Source organism: Rhipicephalus sanguineus, chromosome 10 (genome assembly GCF_013339695.2).
Source record: "Rhipicephalus sanguineus isolate Rsan-2018 chromosome 10, BIME_Rsan_1.4, whole genome shotgun sequence".
NCBI lineage: Eukaryota > Metazoa > Arthropoda > Arachnida > Ixodida > Ixodidae > Rhipicephalus > Rhipicephalus sanguineus.
In genome coordinates this window covers 83568509-83587459 of record NC_051185.1, presented here as the reverse complement: position 1 = coordinate 83587459, position 18951 = coordinate 83568509, and the positions used below count along the sequence as shown (strand labels likewise).

At 46.2% G+C, this 18951-nt stretch overlaps 1 protein-coding gene across 1 annotated transcript; it reads right to left on the bottom strand.

Moving 5' to 3' along the window:
- Positions 1–4821: 4821 nt before the first annotated feature.
- LOC119406553 (cytochrome P450 2U1-like) lies at positions 4822–18576 on the bottom strand. The gene is made up of 6 exons (XM_049420134.1): positions 18559–18576; positions 16937–17241; positions 16382–16494; positions 15101–15359; positions 10836–11026; positions 4822–5000 (listed from the first exon to the last, which is right to left on the bottom strand). The coding sequence occupies exons 1-6, from the start codon at positions 18574–18576 to the stop codon at positions 4822–4824; spliced, it is 1065 nt and encodes a 354-aa protein (XP_049276091.1).
- Positions 18577–18951: the final 375 nt, after the last annotated feature.

The window sequence follows — 18951 nt, the reverse complement described above, 5'->3', positions numbered from 1 at the left end:
TCTTCTGCCACGCTATATTACATATGTTAACGCGATTCCTTGCCCGACATGACGCCTGTATAGAGTGTTTTTGTGAAGGAGTTACAAGCACCAGCGTGGCACCCTGGTGGAAGACCCGACTGCCACACAGAGGGCGCAGGTTAAAATCCCATCCGATAGAAATTTGTTTCTCATTTAATTTTTTTTCTTATTTCACGCAACAGCTGTCACGGACACCGGCGGCGGCGGACAACTATGGTGCCAAAGTCAGCTGTTGTGATCTCATAACAGCTTTCGCTGTAACAAACTTCAGCGCCGACAATGCCCTCTCCACTTTGGCCTGCGTGACAGGCGCGCGAAAGTCAACTTGCGTTAATATAAACATTCCTGGTTGCCACTGTTTTCGTTTTGCGCCCAATTTCAACATATCTTGGCTTTGGAATACCTGCCTGAGATACACACTAATACTGTACCCTGAGATATGCATAACTGCTCACGTTGCATGAGCTCAGTTGTTCCGGATTGCGAAGTCTCGTGAACCGAAAAACGATTGAAAAAATTTCGGTTTCACTCCGGAACGAAATAATAGATAAAGTTTCGGTTACGTTTTCGTTCCGGTCATAAATATCGTTTTTTTTTCGTTTTTCGTTTTCGGTTTCCGCTCTGTTCCGACACCCTGCCAGACAGTCATATTCATCAAACCCTCTTACCCTCCCATGCCAATTTTGGTCTACACCAAGTTAAGGAGGTGATCACGCGATCACCCAGACGTAGGCGGCTAGATGTATGTATGTATGTATGTATGTATGTATGTATGTATGTATGTATGTATGTATGTATGTATGTATGTATGTATGTATGTATGTATGTATGTATGGATGGATGGGTGGATGGATGGATGGATGGATGGATGGATGGATGGATGGACGGACGGACGGACGGACGGACGGACGGACGGACGGATGGATGGATGGATGGATGGATGGATGGATGGATGTTTACGCTCAAAGTGCTTCGCTAAAAAATGCTTCGCATTTAAGAGAGACTCGTGGGCGGACTGAGATTATGAGCTATAAGGATGTCACCTTCAAAACTACAATTCGTCTGGTAAACCCACAGTCTTTCCCGCTGTAATGTATGGACGTGTTGTATGGATCTTGCGGAAATACGAAAAATAAAGAAAACAAGAACATCTGGATTATTTCGATCTGTTGTGCTCGCAAACATTCAAGAATTTCACGGACTTTAAAACAAACACATATCTCGGTCATAAGAAAGAAGGATCCTGAATATTATACTGAAGCAAATGCTCAACGTTAGAACAAGCAACGTTAGAAAATAGAACTTTCTTATTTTGGTCATGCGAGCTACGAGTTCAATGGAGACAAAATTTATGTTAATTGGAAGGTAAAGGAAACCGTTACGATGTACCCGCCACGGTGGTCTAGTGGTTATGGGGCTCGACTACTGACCCGAAGGTCGCGGGATCGAATCCCGGCCGCGGCAGTCGCATTTTTGATGGAGGCGAAAATGCTCGAAGCCAGTGTATACTTAGGTGCACGTTAAGGAACCCCAGGTGATCGATATTTCCGGAGCCCTCCACTACGGCGTCCCTCATAATCATGTCGTTGTTTTGGGGCGTTAAACCCCATCAATTATTATTAGTACCTTTACTATGATAGATGGTATTCGCGAGGCCACAAGGAGGTGTCTACATGATCTTATAAAGATCTTGTATTAAATACGTCTCAATGGCGTTCATACACTAATGGCGTCAGGAGCTGCCATGGACTGGTCGCCACTTTGCAACAAGAACAAGAAAAGAAATAGACTTTATTGTACAGAATGGGCCGGCAGTTTGGTCTTGGTAACCTCAGGTGACACGCGAAAAAAATGAGAAAAGAAAGACCGTTGTGAAATAAACAAAGTGGATGAAACGAGCAACACGGAGAGCAATGACTTCGATGTTTATTTTTCAGATATGCTTGCATATATATTCAGAACTGTAAAGGAAAAAAATACATGCAGATATGCACAACTTCTACGTCAGTCCAGAATGTTACTAGAGGCCTCGCTGTGGCCACAGAAAACAACGCGACCGGCTAATTGCTGCTGGCTCCGAACTATACCCAAGGACGGACCAGTTTCAGACTAAGAGCTTGTGCAGTTAGCAATACAGCAGGATGACGATTAGGCATATTATGAAAATTGTACATGAGGGGTATATTATTACATGGAATCGAGGAAAGAAGTGGAAATTTTAAGGGCTCGTTTTTCCTTTGTTATACACAATATTAATGAGAACTAACAGACAATAATGCCAAGGAAAATATAGGGGACGTTATTAGTAGTAAATGTAATGTAAATGTGAAGAAAGAAAAGTGGACGAAAAGATAGCTTGCCGCGTGCAGGGACCGAACCTGCGACCTTCGAATAACGCGTCCGAGAGCATCGGACACGTTATTCGAAGGTCGCAGGTTCGGTCCCTGCCCGCGGCAAGCTATCTCTTCGTCCACTTTTCTTTCTTCACATGTACATTACATTTACTACTAATAACGTGTACGAATAACGCGTCCGAGAGCATCGGACGCGTTATTCGAAGGTCGCAGGTTCGGTCCCTGCCCGCGGCAAGCTATCTTTTCGTCCACTTTTCTTTCTTCACATTTACATTACATTTACTACTAATAACGTCCCCTATACTTTCCTTGGCATTATTGTCTGTTAGTTCTCATTATTACATGGAATCGAGTAACACATGAGCAAAATAACAAAATTCGCTAACCAAGCAAAACAAAGTCGCCATGAGCATAGGCGTGCGCCGGTCTCCTCATCAGGGGGAGGGGTCGAAGGTACATCGCAGCCCCCCCCCCTCTCTACTAAGTCAATATATGGGGCAGAGTTTTCAACCCCCTCTTAGGTCACTATCCCCTCCCCCCCCCCCCCCCCCGTGCGCACCCCTACGGCCATGAGCATGCACTGGCGAGAGCACAGGTCAATAAGGACAAGAGAAAACTATAGGCGACCTGCAAAAGGTAAACTGGAAAAAAAGCTTTTCATGCAGACGGCTGGGTTACAGGAAGGATCAAAGCTTATAAGTGTTGAGGCTTGGGCTAGTTGGTTGGTAATCATACTGACAGGTTCCTGCAGCGCGCGAACATAGGAAAAAAGGACTTTCTGTCTACTCTGTCCTTTTTTTCCTGTGTTCGCGCGCTGCAAAAGCCTGCCAGTATGATCAAAGCTTCCGTGATTTAGGGAGTTTAGCAGAGAAGGTAAGCGTGCAACACAAAGATTGTTTGTCGGGGAAGCTATAAGGTTATGTACAAGCCAAATTTATTTGTGTTTCTTGGGAAGAACGTTTTCATTGACTGTAGCTTTGCAAGGCGCATCGCATTACCAGTACAAATATTACGGAAGCTTTGTAACACTGTGTTAACCGATACTTGAATGCACAAATAAAGTACAGTTTCTACGTATAGGTGTGTGCGCACAGGTACGAAACACACACACACACGAAGATACACATACGAAAGTCGAACGCCTCTGAAATAAAATCCTGGCTAAGCCGCGCCAAGCCATAGTGGAAGTGGGGGTTTAGTTTGTCCACCTTGGATTCTTCACCGGGTCACTTTGATACTTGTTGCAAAACAGAGGCCTCTCTAAGGTATATCCAACTACACTGGCTGTGGTACTTTAAAGGGACCGACAACTGATTTTTCTCGACCCAGTTTTTTACGGCGCGACAGGAAGCTCACCCTTCGTAGCGTTTGTAGCTGCAGTGGTTTATCCGAAAAGCACGTAGTTATTTTATAGCCAGTATTTTTCGATCTGAAAGGCTCCAAACACGCATGGAGGCTTGCTCCAGCAACGCTGATAATTGATAGCGATGCCGCTAGCCCTTGTGAAAGCTGTCGTTGTTCTGCTTTCGCAGGAGTTACTGTAACTATGCTTAACCACCTTTATTTTGAGCTTTCCAACAATTTTTGAAAATAGCAAGCTGTTACAATGAGATGTATGGCTTTATACACCTTCCCGGTATTTGTACAGCGTTCTGTGCGCCTGCGCCCGAGGTTGCCTGCGCCTGTGTCATGGATGGCTTGTCCCGGCGTCGTTACTCTCTCTATACACGAGCCAAGCCAAGTAATCGAAAACGTAACTGTGCATATGCACGGCCGCACCGAATAGCAGCGCGCGTCATTTCTGAGAGAAAGTATAGGCAGCAAAACTATGTCGCTATAAAATCTTAGCGACCTGGAAACTGCGTGCACGGTTGCATGAGCACGCTGAAAAGTTGCTCAAGACGCGCTGACGAGCATGGGATCATTACGTCACGCGAAGGCAGCGCTAATTTAATGCATACTACTAACGCAGGCATATGTGTACATTTTTATGGAGTAGTACTTTTTAATATAAAGAAACGAACAATATTTCAGTACTAACAAAAAAAATCGTCGACCGCGTACAGTAATCAACGGTCACGTGGCCGTCTTCGTCGGATCGTTCATGTTTTTGCCGCCAGAGGCGCCACAGGTCATTTTTCGCGACTTTCATTTAAGAAATAAAAATATAAATCCATCTCTCACGAAAAAAACAGGGTTGGTTTGAGTCAGTGCGACGGACAATCTTTACATCAGTGGAGTCAACTCATTTCATATTCTGGGCAGTTGTCGGTCCCTTTAACGTAAGTCTAAATGTAAGTACGTAAACGTTTTTGTATTTCGTCCTCATTGAAGTGCGGCCGCATCGGCTGTGATCGAACCCGCGAGATCCAGCTCGTCAGAGAAACGTTGTGCTGCCGCTGTGGGCACTGGGTACTGCCTCCTTAGCACCTTGGTGAGTGGATATTTAATCGGAGCGCGGCAGGAAGCGTAGCTTCGTGGCAGCGTGCTCGTACAGCGGCTGGTACGAACCAATGTGTACGGTGGTGCCTTCTTCAGGAAGGATTATGAACTTCTGAAGCAGCATGGTCAGGTAGAGGAACACCTCAGCCGTGGCCAAGCTTTCACCGGGGCAGATTCTTTTGCCTGCAACAGATGGTGTCGATGATTGTGTTTTACTGAAGCATCCTAGATGGGAGTTTGCAAATGAAATCAGCTGGTTTCGGTAGCCTGGCCTGGCACTAGACAGGCGCCAAAGTTAATAGAGAATTTTAGTTTGTCCGTCGACTTCTTATCATTTACGTTTTTTATGGTTTAACGGGGAAGCATACGCGATGGACAACGCTGGTAGCCACACCTTATCACTCTAAGAAAAAGAAAAGGTATGTGTTACTCTTCTCTGTGAGTCCTGAATTGCAATGTGTATGACTCTCTTTAACGAGTAACGTTAACTTTCTTCTGGGTCCCATCACTCTCCACTGAGAGTATAATGACGTCCAAAAAACGTTAACGTGTCTCTTTCAAGAGAGTCATATACGTGGCAAGGCTGGACTTACAAAAAAGAACAAAATGACTCTTTTTTGTTCATGGAGTGATTATTCGGAACCGAACCAGAGATACGCAATGCTGATATTTCAGTGACTTGGACGCTTTACTTAACTGCTGGTTTAAAGCATGGCGAGTTAGACAATCTTCAACACGCAGTATACTTTCATTATGTTATTTTGACGATACCACCTGACGCGACTCAAAATTTTTACAAATATATTGCAGTTGGAAAAAACGCCGCAAGATGTCGGTAACAGCTCTGCCACCGCCTTCAATGGTTCCTGCAAACCGTAGAAACGTAAACCGTACGAACTTAATGGACAAGCTAAGATTATCTGTTTGCGTTCGCTTATCATTTATTTTTTAATTTTACGTTCCACGCAATATTCGCCATACCAGTCTTCTTTAGCAAATTTTATCTAGCGTGTGTTGCAAAGTGTTCATATATGTAACTTGCACAAGCTTATTTCGAAAACAGTATCTTTTGTTGAGTGTCATGTCGGATTTCAATCAGGTCGTTGACGCGTGCCACAATTACAGTTCTCTTAAGAGTGATTTCGTTCATACGATAAAGCCTTTCACACCGACAGCATTCTACTTGATATTCAGAAGGCGTTCGAGGAGGCCTCTGACTCTCTTCTTTTACACAAGTTGTATTTCATTCAGTTCCCCACTTACATTCATTCGTAGCTCTGTAGCTATCTAACAGGTCGTTTTGAGGAAGCTGTCGTTAACGGTGGTTAATGCAGTAAAAGCTCGTTAAATTCGGACTTCACGGGACTGGAGAAAATGTCCGAATTAAATAATTGCCAAATTATCGAAAGCATCAAGAAAACAATAACGAAGTGTTTATTACATCAGTGCATTTTCATCTTCTTGATGAATACCTAAATCCAGCACTTATTTTGCATAAAAGCAACGTAAAATTCGTAATTTTAGTAATGCACGACTTCATTTACAATGTGACCGCGTCTCAAGACCCGCCGTGTCTTCATTCATCCAAAACTTTTTCTGCACCCCTCCTTTATCACGTGCTGCAACCATCAATACCACCACGCGCACGTGACGATAATTCTTTTGTCGAAAAGATGGCTGACAACTGATCGTTCGTTCATCACAATTTAGCAAGCGAGTTTTATGCCAGCCAATGTACTCGCGGCTGAAGCTCTTCATCTTCAACAGCTTCAACCATGTTCGAGTTTTGTGACAATGCGCGCACATTGCCCGAAATCAAAACAAGGTACTGTGTGCCGTATCCACTGTTGAAGAAACTGTGATCGCTAAAGGCACGACCACCGCGTCTGCGCAGTTCTGAAGGCACGCGCGCGGCCTATGTCCAGAGTCGAAACGAAACTGCTGAGCACCGCATCTGCTGCTGAATAAACCCGGCTCGCTAATGCACAATCTTGTATGGCGACCACGCTTTTCTGAAGGCCCGCGACTGTTTCGGTTGTTCGCGAATGCCGTTCGAGCAGCATTTCTCAGCAGCAACTGCGAACTTTGATCCATAAGGGCGCGGTCGTGGGAGCTGGCGCGCGCGCTATCACGACAGACATCAGTGTACGGCTTGTATACGTGCTGCAAGTTTCACCGCTTACTTCGCGTTGAGACGACAGACAGCAGGAAAACCGCTTCGCCCCCTGGAGAGGCCGTGTTCGCTTAAAGCAGCGTTTTGTAAAGTTACGCGAGATCACATCCTAAAGAGTCGGCTGCACGCCTTACTTCGTATGACGTTCCAATTCGTTGATATCGCATTCATTGCTTCGCACGTCTGGCGAAACTGATTTTTTTTTCGAAGCTTTAAAACTCATCGAAAAAAAAAATGTCACAGTTTCGCCGCAAGCGCGAAGCAGTGAATGCGATAGCAAGAAATTGGAATGTCACGCGAAGAACAAGAAGCAGCTCGACACTTGCAGCGCGCCGCTGAAGCACAGGCTTGAGGACCAAGGAGGCTTGAGGACCAAGGAGCTTGCGAGCCGCCAGGGCGCATGCGCAGAACCCAAACCACTGTTGGGCTCTTGTGCTTGCGTTTGCTCAAGACCCAAGAAATCACAGCATATCCAGGGAGTGAATGATGATGAGTGGGCGAAGCTGCGGAGGTTCATCGGTAAACCGTGAATCTTCCGTGAATTCTGCCCAGCACATCATCACCAACGTGAGATCGGGCGCGTTTATACTAAAGGTTCGATGAGTTATGACGACTTGCAGCTCACTTTAATTTTACATGTACGCTGTGAATTTTCATTGTTTAGAAAACCATTGCTTTAGAAAACATCTGGCGTCTTTCGTTAAGCAGCTGGCGTCTTTTCGTTTTGCTTTAGAAACATCTGGCGTTCTTTCGTTTTGCTTTTAGAAAACATCTGGCGTCTTTCGTTGGCTTATTTCATCAATCAACGGCGTTTTGAACAAAATTTTTATTGTTTAATCACGCACAGGAGAAATCTCACCAGGCACTACCTTGGAGGTAAACAATGGCTGCTAATGGGAATGAGAGACAGAAGAAGTCAGCTTTTAGCTAACACTTACACTTCTACTTCAACTAACGTTTCCTACTGGAACATGCCAATGGCTGCTAATGGGGAATGAGAGACAGAAGAATTCGGCTTTTAGTTAACGCGCACGCTGCGAATTTTTTATTGTTCGACAACGCACAGGAAAAATTTCCCACCGGCACCACCTTGGAGGTCAAGATCTGGTACTAGCGTTACGACTGGTTACGCACTACGACTACGACAACTACGAGGGACGAACGGGTGCCGCCTTAAAGAGCTTCGCCCCTAAAAATCGAAAACTAGCGTGGGTCCCCAGGACGTCTTGGGTCACTGCGAGCAACGTTTCTTGAACAAAACGTTGACCGCGAGACTATGCAGACGCCGCGCGGGCCACGACGCTGTGTGGCCCGCGTCTCGCATGATTTTAATTTCACCACGCCCCGTGCGTTTGCGCCAACTTAGCTTGCGTTTGACCCAGTTCTCAAGCTCTGCTGATCTTCTGAACGCAAGAACAGCCTGCCCAACGCAGCTTGTTGACCCAGTGTCTTGTGGCGCGATTTTGTACGCGTTCTTAAAACGGGCTGAGGCGGTCCGTTCTATCCAGCCGCACGCGATTGGTCAATGTAGGGCCGTGTCGTCTGTCCCGAATCACATTGACCATTCGCATGAGGCTGGATAGAATGGACTGCCTCCGTTCGTTTTAAGAACGCCTACAAAATCGCGCCATCGGGTTCCCAATTCTCGAACCCAAATGGAGAATCAGATGCTCTTAGATATTTCTTTTTCTTTTAAAGGGCCCCTCACCAGGTTTGAAAATTTTGAGCTAACGAGCGCAATGCATACACTGGGCGTTCACGATCATGCCTGCCAAAATTTGCAACGCTACGCGCCGCAGAAATGCGTCAAATTTCAAGGTGAACGCTGCTTGCCCTTCCTCTCGCGGGCGCGTGCTTTAGAGAATGAGGGGATGACGTACATGAGAAAATGGCCCTACGTAGATGGTAGTGCTGTGACGTCGCTCCTATACGTAGAAGACTGTGCTCTGACGTCCACAACAGTAGCACGTGACACTGTGATAATTATTTGACACGACATGTGTAGTTTGTGTAATTTGTTGCTTGAATAGATTGATAAAACTTGAGAGAAATAACGAGACACACAAAGGGAATGTGTGCGTCTTTTTCATTTTTTTTTTCATGAATTGCAGCGAGATGCGGGGCTAATGTGCCTCCGTTTCTCATGCGTTCGTGTCCCCGCGGTTAGCGCATCGAGCAGACGCCAGCCCTGGAAACGAAAGTGATGTTATGGCGCGTTCGAGCGCTCATTACGCTCACCGCGTCCAAGTAAACGTTAATGCGGCACTGACTCATGATACCGCCACTCTCGTGCCGTACAAATGTCTCAACTTTGATGCCTGTCCCGCAGAAACAGGCCACAAACCACAGAAAACGCCGACAAAACGCCCACGGTCGCATAAAAAAAAAATGTAGCGGCCGTGCAACGCCGCTCGCGTGCTCGGGCTGGCTCGGGCACGTCATGCACACGTGACCATGCATGCGCATGACGTGTTCACGCGTATTTGTCAAGTGAAGAGGGCAGGGAAGGGATTTGGCTTGCTAAGGCTACACGGGGCGAGTGGCAAGGGTTTGAAACTCGCCTCCTCGCATCATGGTTTCGCGCCGCAACATATTATTGTTTTTCTCAGCTCGTAATAAACCGATTTGAAAAATTCTTGCGGCTGACTGCTCTTCATTCGGCACACAACAACTTCCAGCGTCTAACTAAAGTTTGCTATGTGGCCTGGTGAGGGGCCCTTTAAGCTGCGGCGAGTGGAGTGACCCCCTGCGTCTCCTACCACGCGGGGGCGTCTGATGTAAGGCGTGCCCAGTGTTCTTTGTTTTTATTCTTCGACATCACGAGTGGGTACAGAAAAGGGCCACTTTGTCGTGCGCGTCTCAAGGACAGTTTTCAAATTGAAAGAAAATTAGGAGCGTTGCGTGATAGAAAGCACGCTCAAGATCCACCGAGATTTGCTTACCACCAGGGGTAAATGGAGTATATAAATAGCTCGCTGTTATTTCGCCGGCGCATGCATGTGGCATGGTTAAACCTCCTTCATTTGTAAAAGATGCTCTACACGATCTAACCAATCGGGAACATCTTCAACTCATTAGTCCCAGTATGGCCCTTCCCTTTTTTTCCTGTCGATCTCTCTCCTTTTTGCGCAACTTCTTCTTTTACTGACATGATGTAAGGAGATGTTGGAGCAGAAATAAGGCGCCGGCTACTCCTTAGCTCTTGGAGTACATAGGGTCCATAAACATAAAGTACATAGGGTCCAAATTTCTAATCACAATTAACCCACAGTACATACAATATACAACTTAGCGTAACAGTCAAGACATAACATAACAGTCAAACCAACATATGTGATTGCTGAATATGTTTTTTTGACTTTTACGCAACCAGTGTTGGCATTGTAAATAGCGTTTTCTCTTGTTTTGTTTGTTACATGTCAAAAGCAGACAATAAAGAAAAAAAAATATGACACGGTTGAGTTGTCTGAAGCAGGCTGGGGAGGGAGGTGTCAATGTTTCGAATCCCCTCGGGTGCTTCGGAATTTTTCTCTTCTGCTTTATTTTTCTTTGTGCCTTTATATATATATATATATATATATATATATATATATATATATATATATATATATATATATATATATATATATATATATATATGGGGGCATGACGGCGACGGCAAAAATCAGCCGAGAGTATCCATATAATTGCCATCGCAATAAAAACTGCACAGAGTTTTCTCTGTGTCATCAGGTTCTTCGACCTTACGCTGTTAGTGTAGGCAACTGTATAGTCATAACGAGAATCCCTATGAAAATAAAATGAGATGCCACATGCATTTCACGAACCCTGCTACATTTACCCACCTAACGAAAAGGTTATGATATGCGCGGGCCTGGTAGAGAGTGCGCTGCCGTCCGGTCCGATGAACCGAGAAGGGTCGAACTTCTCCGGCTCCTTCCATAGCTCGGCACTCTGGTGAACCGCCCAAAAGTTGGGAAGCAATACCGTGCCCTTGGGAACGTGGTAGCCGCCGATCACCGTGTCTTTCGCGACTCTGTAGGTGTGGGTATAGACAGCGGAAGCACATTGGTTATAAACACAGTGAAACATGACGCCGGAATGCGCACGCTACAACTCAGGAAACTTCACGTATCATTTATTCGCAAGGCAAACCGGTGATGTTACGATGCAAACGTGTAATTTTGTTCGCTCTAGGCGCAAAACTCTCAGCAAGTATGATTAATGAAAATCGAACAAGATGAAATGACAATTTCTAGCTCTAAAAAGAGCGTCATCTGTGAAGCCCGAGGTCCTCAGCTGGTCTTTCTCTCGCCACCAATTTTCGTTGTATCGTGTGCATGTAAGACGCGTATAAATAGATGTATTTTTTATTTGATTTGTTTATTTCTTTGATTGATTAACTGGCTGGGTTATCGAATGAAAGCTCTGCACGACTAGGATAACTTGTAGTAAGTCATTGGGCGCGTTAAGTTGAGGAGCTCGAACGCGCTCTAGTCGGCGGAGTGCGCTCTTGTAAACTTAACGGTTGAAAAGCGACTTCCGGTGCGTGATTACGGAGCGCGCTCTACGCACTCCAACCATGAGGCGGTGCACGAGGGCGTGCGCGAGAGCTCGCGCCTGTTACGGCTTCCGAAGAAATGACGTGTTTCCGGCTCTCTCCTCCGACGAAGTGCGTTCTCCTTCTCCACTCGTTCCTACCGCGGAAGCAACATAACATTCGCAATGTGACGCGTTCGTGCCCCCGAAAGCAGTCGGCGGAAATCACCGTTAAGCTAAGCTCCGAAGGCGTTGCACTCGAGCGCATTCGAGCGTGTTCCTTTGGAGTTCGGAGCGCGCTAACTTAACGCGCCCATTAAGGCCCGAACACATGTACGCGTTGCAGCGCGTCAACGCGTGACCGTTTGACGCGGCGCCGCGTCAAAAAGTCACGCGTTGACGCGCTGCAACGCGTACGTGTGTTCGGGCCTTTACGTTTTAAAAAGGTGTCTCCCACAGAGTCATATTTTCCCGATAATTGAAACAAACTCCGAGATGCAATTATGAAATAACGATATGGACATGAAATTGCTGACGACGTTATTATATGTGCTGACAGAAGGAACTCTGCCAAAATCCTTACTTCATACAAGTACTCAGTTAGGACATCACGCACTATCGCCTAATTTTAACACACTTTGTAACTTTACCAAAAAATTTGAGGGAGGGGCGAAGCATGTATGGAAGGCTGTTTTAGCTGCACTATCATCGTGAAACCTGTGGAGGGGCGCAGCATGCAGTGTGCGCCGGTGTTTCCAACAGCAAGATCACTCAGACAGAAGAAATCAGACAGAAGAAAGATTAGACAGAGTGACACGCAGTCCGCTTTTAGTTAACGTGCACGCTGCGAATCTTTATTGTTCAAATACCCACAAGAGAAATCTCCCACCAGCACTACATTGCAGGTCAAGATCCAGTGCCTATATATACGCAGTGGCCGGTGAACGGTTGTGCAGCGCGAGCAGTCGGTTTTTTCGATCAAGAAACTAGCTAGCAGACGCTGCCTGCGACGGCGTTGTCTCTCGCGGGCGAGGGCGCGTTCTCGTTTCTTGCGAGTTGGTGGTTCAGCGTTCATCGCAGAAAGAGCGTTTCCATAGTCAACGCGCGCCGTTCACTGTCTCTCTCGCCACAAGGCGAGCGCTGAGGCGGTGGCGCCCTCTCTCGCGCTCAAGCAAATGGACCGTCCCGACAGCAGACGACAATGCACGATGTACGCCCACACACCTAGACCCTAAGGTGCTTCGCCCCTAATATCTACAGTATCTTTAAAATACATCGCAGCTTAGTACTCTTGCAAACTCATCGCCTCAGAAGCCCCTTTCCTGAGCCACCACGTGCAGTGTATTGCAGATCAAGAAACTCACGCGACGTTGTAACGTTATCCACTCAAGCTGCTCAACAGTCCCTGAGGATTGCAGACTGATTAGCGCAGGGGGACCACCGGAATTAATCCCGAAGGACGTTTTCAGTTAACACTAGAAGAATAATAAAGTTGAAGTTGAAGATAACGCCCTCAACTCGCCTCGGCTGTTATCCTAACTATACATCCAGTTGTGAGGTGGGCACCCCGCTTACCGCTACACTTGAAATAAAAAGTACAGCGCCAAATTTTAATTTCAAGATAGAAGACGACCTTCACTGGGTTGCATATAACGTCGTTTACATGTTGGAAAGCTCTGCGTGGAAACTTCAATGGATGAGCTAAGCTGAAACATCTTTCAGACTGCAATTCAATAATAATAAGATACATGTCATGAGCCGTCCCAGTCCTCCTGTATCGTGATCTTAATGAAAGAAAAAAGAAAGTTACGCAGACGCAAGAGAAGAGAACTGGACGACGCTATCTATCTATCTATCTATCTATCTATCTATCTATCTATCTATCTATCTATCTATCTATCTATCTATCTATCTATCTATCTATCTATCTATCTATCTATCTATCTATCTATCTATCTATCTATCTATCTATCTATCTATCTATCTAATGAAACCAACAGACAATGATGCTAAGGAAGGTATGAGGGGAGATTACTTGTATGTTTTAACTGCAGTATTGGCAGCAAGATAGAGCAGTGTCGGCACCTTGCGGTGAGCGGATGTAACCCCGTGGTGTGGATGGCTCCTTGCGTCGTCTGCTAGCCACACCGTGTTCGCGTTTGTGCGTACGTCATGCACGTCCTCAGATTACAGCTTATTACGTTGTGCTAGCACAGTATCAAATGCCTGTACGTATGCCTACACGATATACATAAACATTTCGCCTTACGAGACTTGTATGCACTCTAATAAGTGAGTGCATGCACGTGTCGGTATAGCGCTGGGTCTAACCATCGTAATAATAATAATATCTGGGGTTGAACGTCCCAAATGAACGATATGATTATGAGAGACGTCGTATTGGAGGGCTCCTGAAATTTCGACCACCAGGGGTTCTTTAGTGTGCACCTAAATCTAAGTACACAGGCTTCAAATATCTAACCGTCGTACCGTCCATTCGCCAAATCATTTCGATGTGGGTACTACTTTGTCAATCAAGCACATCACACAGTGCATCTGGCATCGTCCTAAACGAAAAAAAGTACTAAATGTCGAGGTGTGAATGCAGAATTTTAGCGACACCATCTCTTGAAGTGTTGGCGATTTGGAAATCCGTGTGATAACGCAAAGCATGAACCTGTGTCGGCAGAGGCCGGTTAGCGGTAAAAAAGACCTGAAGCCACACATTTCTATGCAGTACGCGCATTCATGCCAACAGAAAAGCAGAATGCACAAAGTTCCACTTCATCTAATTACGCAGAAATACAGGCTCTCTGCACAAAGTTCCACTTCATCTAATTACGCAGAAATACAGGCTCTCTGCACAAAGTTCCACTTCATCTAATTACGCAGAAATACAGGCTCTCTTCTTTTGTAGCCGCTAGAGCAAGAAGTAAATACTTGACTCAGTCGCGCAACACTATTTATATTGTGGTATAGGCAAAACGCAATTTAAACACGTGCAAATAAACCAAGAAAATACATCGAGCACAGTGCAAAACACGACCGAAGGCCAGTACCCCATTCATTGACAGATTGCGCTTCTCTCACACGTAATAGGAACGTTAGGCCGGTTTCGTGCATTCATGTGGCAATGGTGGGCGTATACATCACGGCTGCAGTCAACGCGCTTAATTAGCCGACAATCGACTCAAACCGCCTACGGCGAAGCGCCGCTGCGTACACTTGTATACGCGCTGCCGACCGCCTATCCACACAAACGCGGCGACGGTGCTGCCACCTATAGCCCGATCTCGCGGCGAATAGTAATTATGACATGAATGGATAGGAATTTAAGTGGATGAAAAGTCAACTTTAATCTCTTTACATTTATGTCATAATTACTGTACTACAGTTGGAATATACAAGTAACGTCCCCTATACCTTCCTTAGCATCACTGTCTGTTGGTTTCATCAGGTTGTGTCCAACAAAGAGAAACGAGCCCTCGATCTGTACCCCTTCTTTGGTTCATCACTGCAATGTGAGATGCACATATTTGTGGCATCATCAATGCATGCGTGCTCGTCATACCCGCGAGGAATGCCGAAAGGTGTGCACGCTTTCCAGCGGTACATCTCCCAGATGGTGGCCATGGTGAGCGGCATGTGCACGTGGTCCGCCCACGTGGGCAGCCGCTCTCTGCCAACGACGCGGTCAATCTCCCTGCGCACTTGCTCCTGAAGGCTGTCCGCGCGGGCGGCAAACATGAGCAAGTGACTTTGCAGGAACAGCGCCACCACGGCCGTGGCACCCAGCAAGTAGTCGGTTGTGTTGCCTACCATCCGGTCCTCTGCAGGAATCAAAGCAAATCGTCGCTGTACGCAGTGCAGACAGTTAACGACGGCTTGTGCCACGACAGATTTCTACTTCAAAAAGCTATCTGAACGATCACTTGCACTGACGCTTCACATTGGATAATAATAATTACTGGGGTTGTACGTCCCAAAACCATAATGTGATTACGAGGGACGCCGTAGGGAGGGCTCCGGAAATTTCGACCACCTGGGGTTCTTAACGTGCACCTAAATCTATATAGGTACACTGGCCTCTAGCATTTTCGCCCCCATCGAAAATGCGGCCGCGATTCGATCCCGTGACCTTCGCACTTTTGCTAAAGCGAACATGGTGGTGATATGTGGTGCTTCACGGCGCATGGGCCAGTTATGGCCGAATAGCCGCATCTGGCCCATCTATTTCGTCCATTCGTCCAAAAGGTATTGGCGCTTAGCGCTGGTGAATTATGGACAACTAGCTCGTATCCATACGTTGTTAGGCTCAAAGAGCTCCGAGAAATAGTACGTGTGAAAATACTGGCGTCATGTATTCACCTTAAAGTTGACGAATCATTTGACATTGTGCTATATGTTGGTACCCGCCGTGGGGGTGGCTTAGCGGTTATGCTGTGGCGGTGTTAAGCACAAGTACGCGAGTTCTATTCCCTGTCACAAGGAACCGTATGTCGACGGTGGTGAAATGCAATGTATAAATAAATAAATAAATAAATAAATAAATAAATAAATAAATAAATAAATAAATAAATAAATAAATAAATAAATAAATAAATAAATAAATAAATAAATAAATAAAAGTAAGCGTACGTTCAGGAAAACCAGGCGGCCAGAACTGAGACATTTGAAACGCAGCTTCCTACTACAGCGTCAGTTTATTAATAATTCAAGTTGCGATGACCGGTACAAACAAATATGCAGACGAAGGTCAGAAAAGTCAGACTGCAAACGGGACCCTCGGTAAAAAATAAAAAAAGAGAAGGTGTACAGCAGGTGCTAATTACAAAGCAGAATTCATCCTCGCCTGTAAACATGTCACCTTCGTTGCCGATATCCTCTATCTTTGCCTTGTAGAAGTCGATGACACCCTTGTTACGCTGAGATTTGTCCATGCGCATTGCTCGATGGACTTCTCTCCTGCGACAGAAACGATCGTTCGCAAGCTTATTTTTTTTTTTGTTAATGACATCTCGCGCGAAAACGAGTTATCGCGCAGTTAACGAGATTACGCGTGTAGTAACATCCACGCAATTTTTCCATACGTGTCATTTTTTTCCATACGTGCACTTTTTCCATACGTGTCATACGCAGGGTTGCGGCTGCGCGTGTTTTTTTTTTTTTGACAGTGATGGCGACCAAGGGCCCCCGATGTTGCATTCAAAGAGCTGCTTGCTTCCCACATTTAACCTGGAAAGGCGGGGACAAATGGCAGGCCTTTGTGAGAAGCACGTCATCGCTTCATTTCAATTCTTGCATCCATTGCGGAACTTATGTTCTGTGGGACTCGTCAACGGGGGGAGGGGTGGGGGGAGTCGGGCAATGGAAAGAGCCGAAGAGGGGACCATCAGACACCACTCACTTGGACATGGCCTCAAGCTCCTTGGCCATGTTTTCGATGCGGACGCGGGGCGAAGAGGGCCGTAGCCACCGCTCGAGGTTCTTTAGCCATCGTGGCCGACAGTCGATGGACGAGGCGGCGCTGCCCAGGAAGAACCCCTCGAGGTGGTCGTCCATGTCCTTCCGTCGCGGATCGTCCAGGTCCAGGCGACGACCCAACAGGAACGAGACCACATTGTTGCACGCAGAGCGGAACACCAAGTCGCGCGGCGCGATGGCCGCACCGCGGAATCTGCCGATTGTATCCACCAGGTGCTGGCCTTCGGCCTGCGCAAAGTTGGCAAATAAACGACGTTTATTAAGTAGTTTGCAGGGCGACCGCTCGGAAGGGGCTTCTCATCTTAGAAGGCACATGTGTTGCCGCGAGACAGTTTTTTTTCTTAACTTAATCAGCGTTTAACAGTGGCCATGCTCGAACCCTTTAGGGTTGCGTTACTCCACATCAAGAGACAGCAGTCACACATCGCCGTCGTCGTTCCTGGAAGCCGGCCTAATAGGGCGATTGTGAATCGTCGAAGCTATTTCAGATGAATAACAAACATATATCCTTGCATTTAGGCACCCACCGTGGTAGTTTAGCAGGTAAGATAATATAATAATTGTTGGGGTTTAAAAACACAATATGATTATGAGGGATGCTGTAGTTTAAGAACACAATATGATTATGAGGGATGCTGTAGTGGATGGGCTCCGGAAACTTAGAACACCTGGGGTGCTTTAACGTGCACCTAAGTATAAGCACATGGGCCAATGCGGCCCCCGCGGCCGAGATTCGATCCCGCGACCTTCGGGTCAGCAGTGTACGTAGCACTTTAAGGTCACAGCGTAGGGCAAAATTTAAAGAGAAATCGAAATTTAGTTTTTTTGTTTGTTCGAAATGGTAAGGCCTTCCTTAACAATATCCAGTACCCCACACATTTTTGTGCCTTTCGATTGAGCCAAAAGGACCAGGTTTTCGAGACCAACTGACGAGCAGCCAAGCCCTTTTTTCTCAGACCGTGTACAACCTGAGCTTTCTGCCTCAAGTGAACTCTCGAAAAATCGAAACTGCAAGTTTGTCTGGGCTTAACAGGTTTTTAAAAAAGTATCCCGGCTACTTAGAGGCACATGGTGCAGTTCTTTGGAACAAGTGTGGCACTTACCGAGTCCACTTGCCTTGTGTGCGTGAGACCCTCACGGAGACAGCGTTCTGGGCATTTATTTTGAGTTTAGTTGCGCGTTTGTTGAGTTTGTTGCAGCGGCAAAAGATATTCTCGTGTTGACAAATCAAAGAAATTGTTTATAACGCGCAATATAATTGGAAATCGACACGCTTGGGCTGCTAACAGAAACGAGCCCGGGAACACTCGTGCGAGCACTTCAGCAAGTAAGCTTTGTCCTCATTCCGTGTTGCGGCAAGGACAAAGTATTGCCTGTAGTGACAGTGGTTTTGCTTTGATTTATGCGGATCTTCTAAAAACCGTGACTACGAGTAAGTGTGTCTGCACAAAATTCGGAGGAACCGTGGCACTCGTACAGAACACAATGGATCGTGTTCCTTGGAACGGAAACCCTCATAACCGTCACCACTGAAGCCGTTCTAACTTTCACAAAGGCCTGCATGGCCCGAATAAACTTTCTCTAGGCCGTTAGGCGCATCACCGAGGAGGAATACACGGCGATATGATTGGGTGAGATCGACCGCATAGGTCGGCAAACTCACTCATGAGTTCACTCACTCAGACTCAGATCATGCCGTGAGTTCATACTCCCGTCTACTCACACATACTTCAACGCACTAGTGTTCCTACGCCGACTCAATATTAAATGGGAAGCATTTCTTAGCGAACCTTTGGCACTTTGAGCGTTTCTATCTATCTATCTATCTATCTATCTATCTATCTATCTATCTATCTATCTATCTATCTATCTATCTATCTATCTATCTATCTATCTATCTATCTATCTATCTATCTATCTATCTATCTATCTATCTAT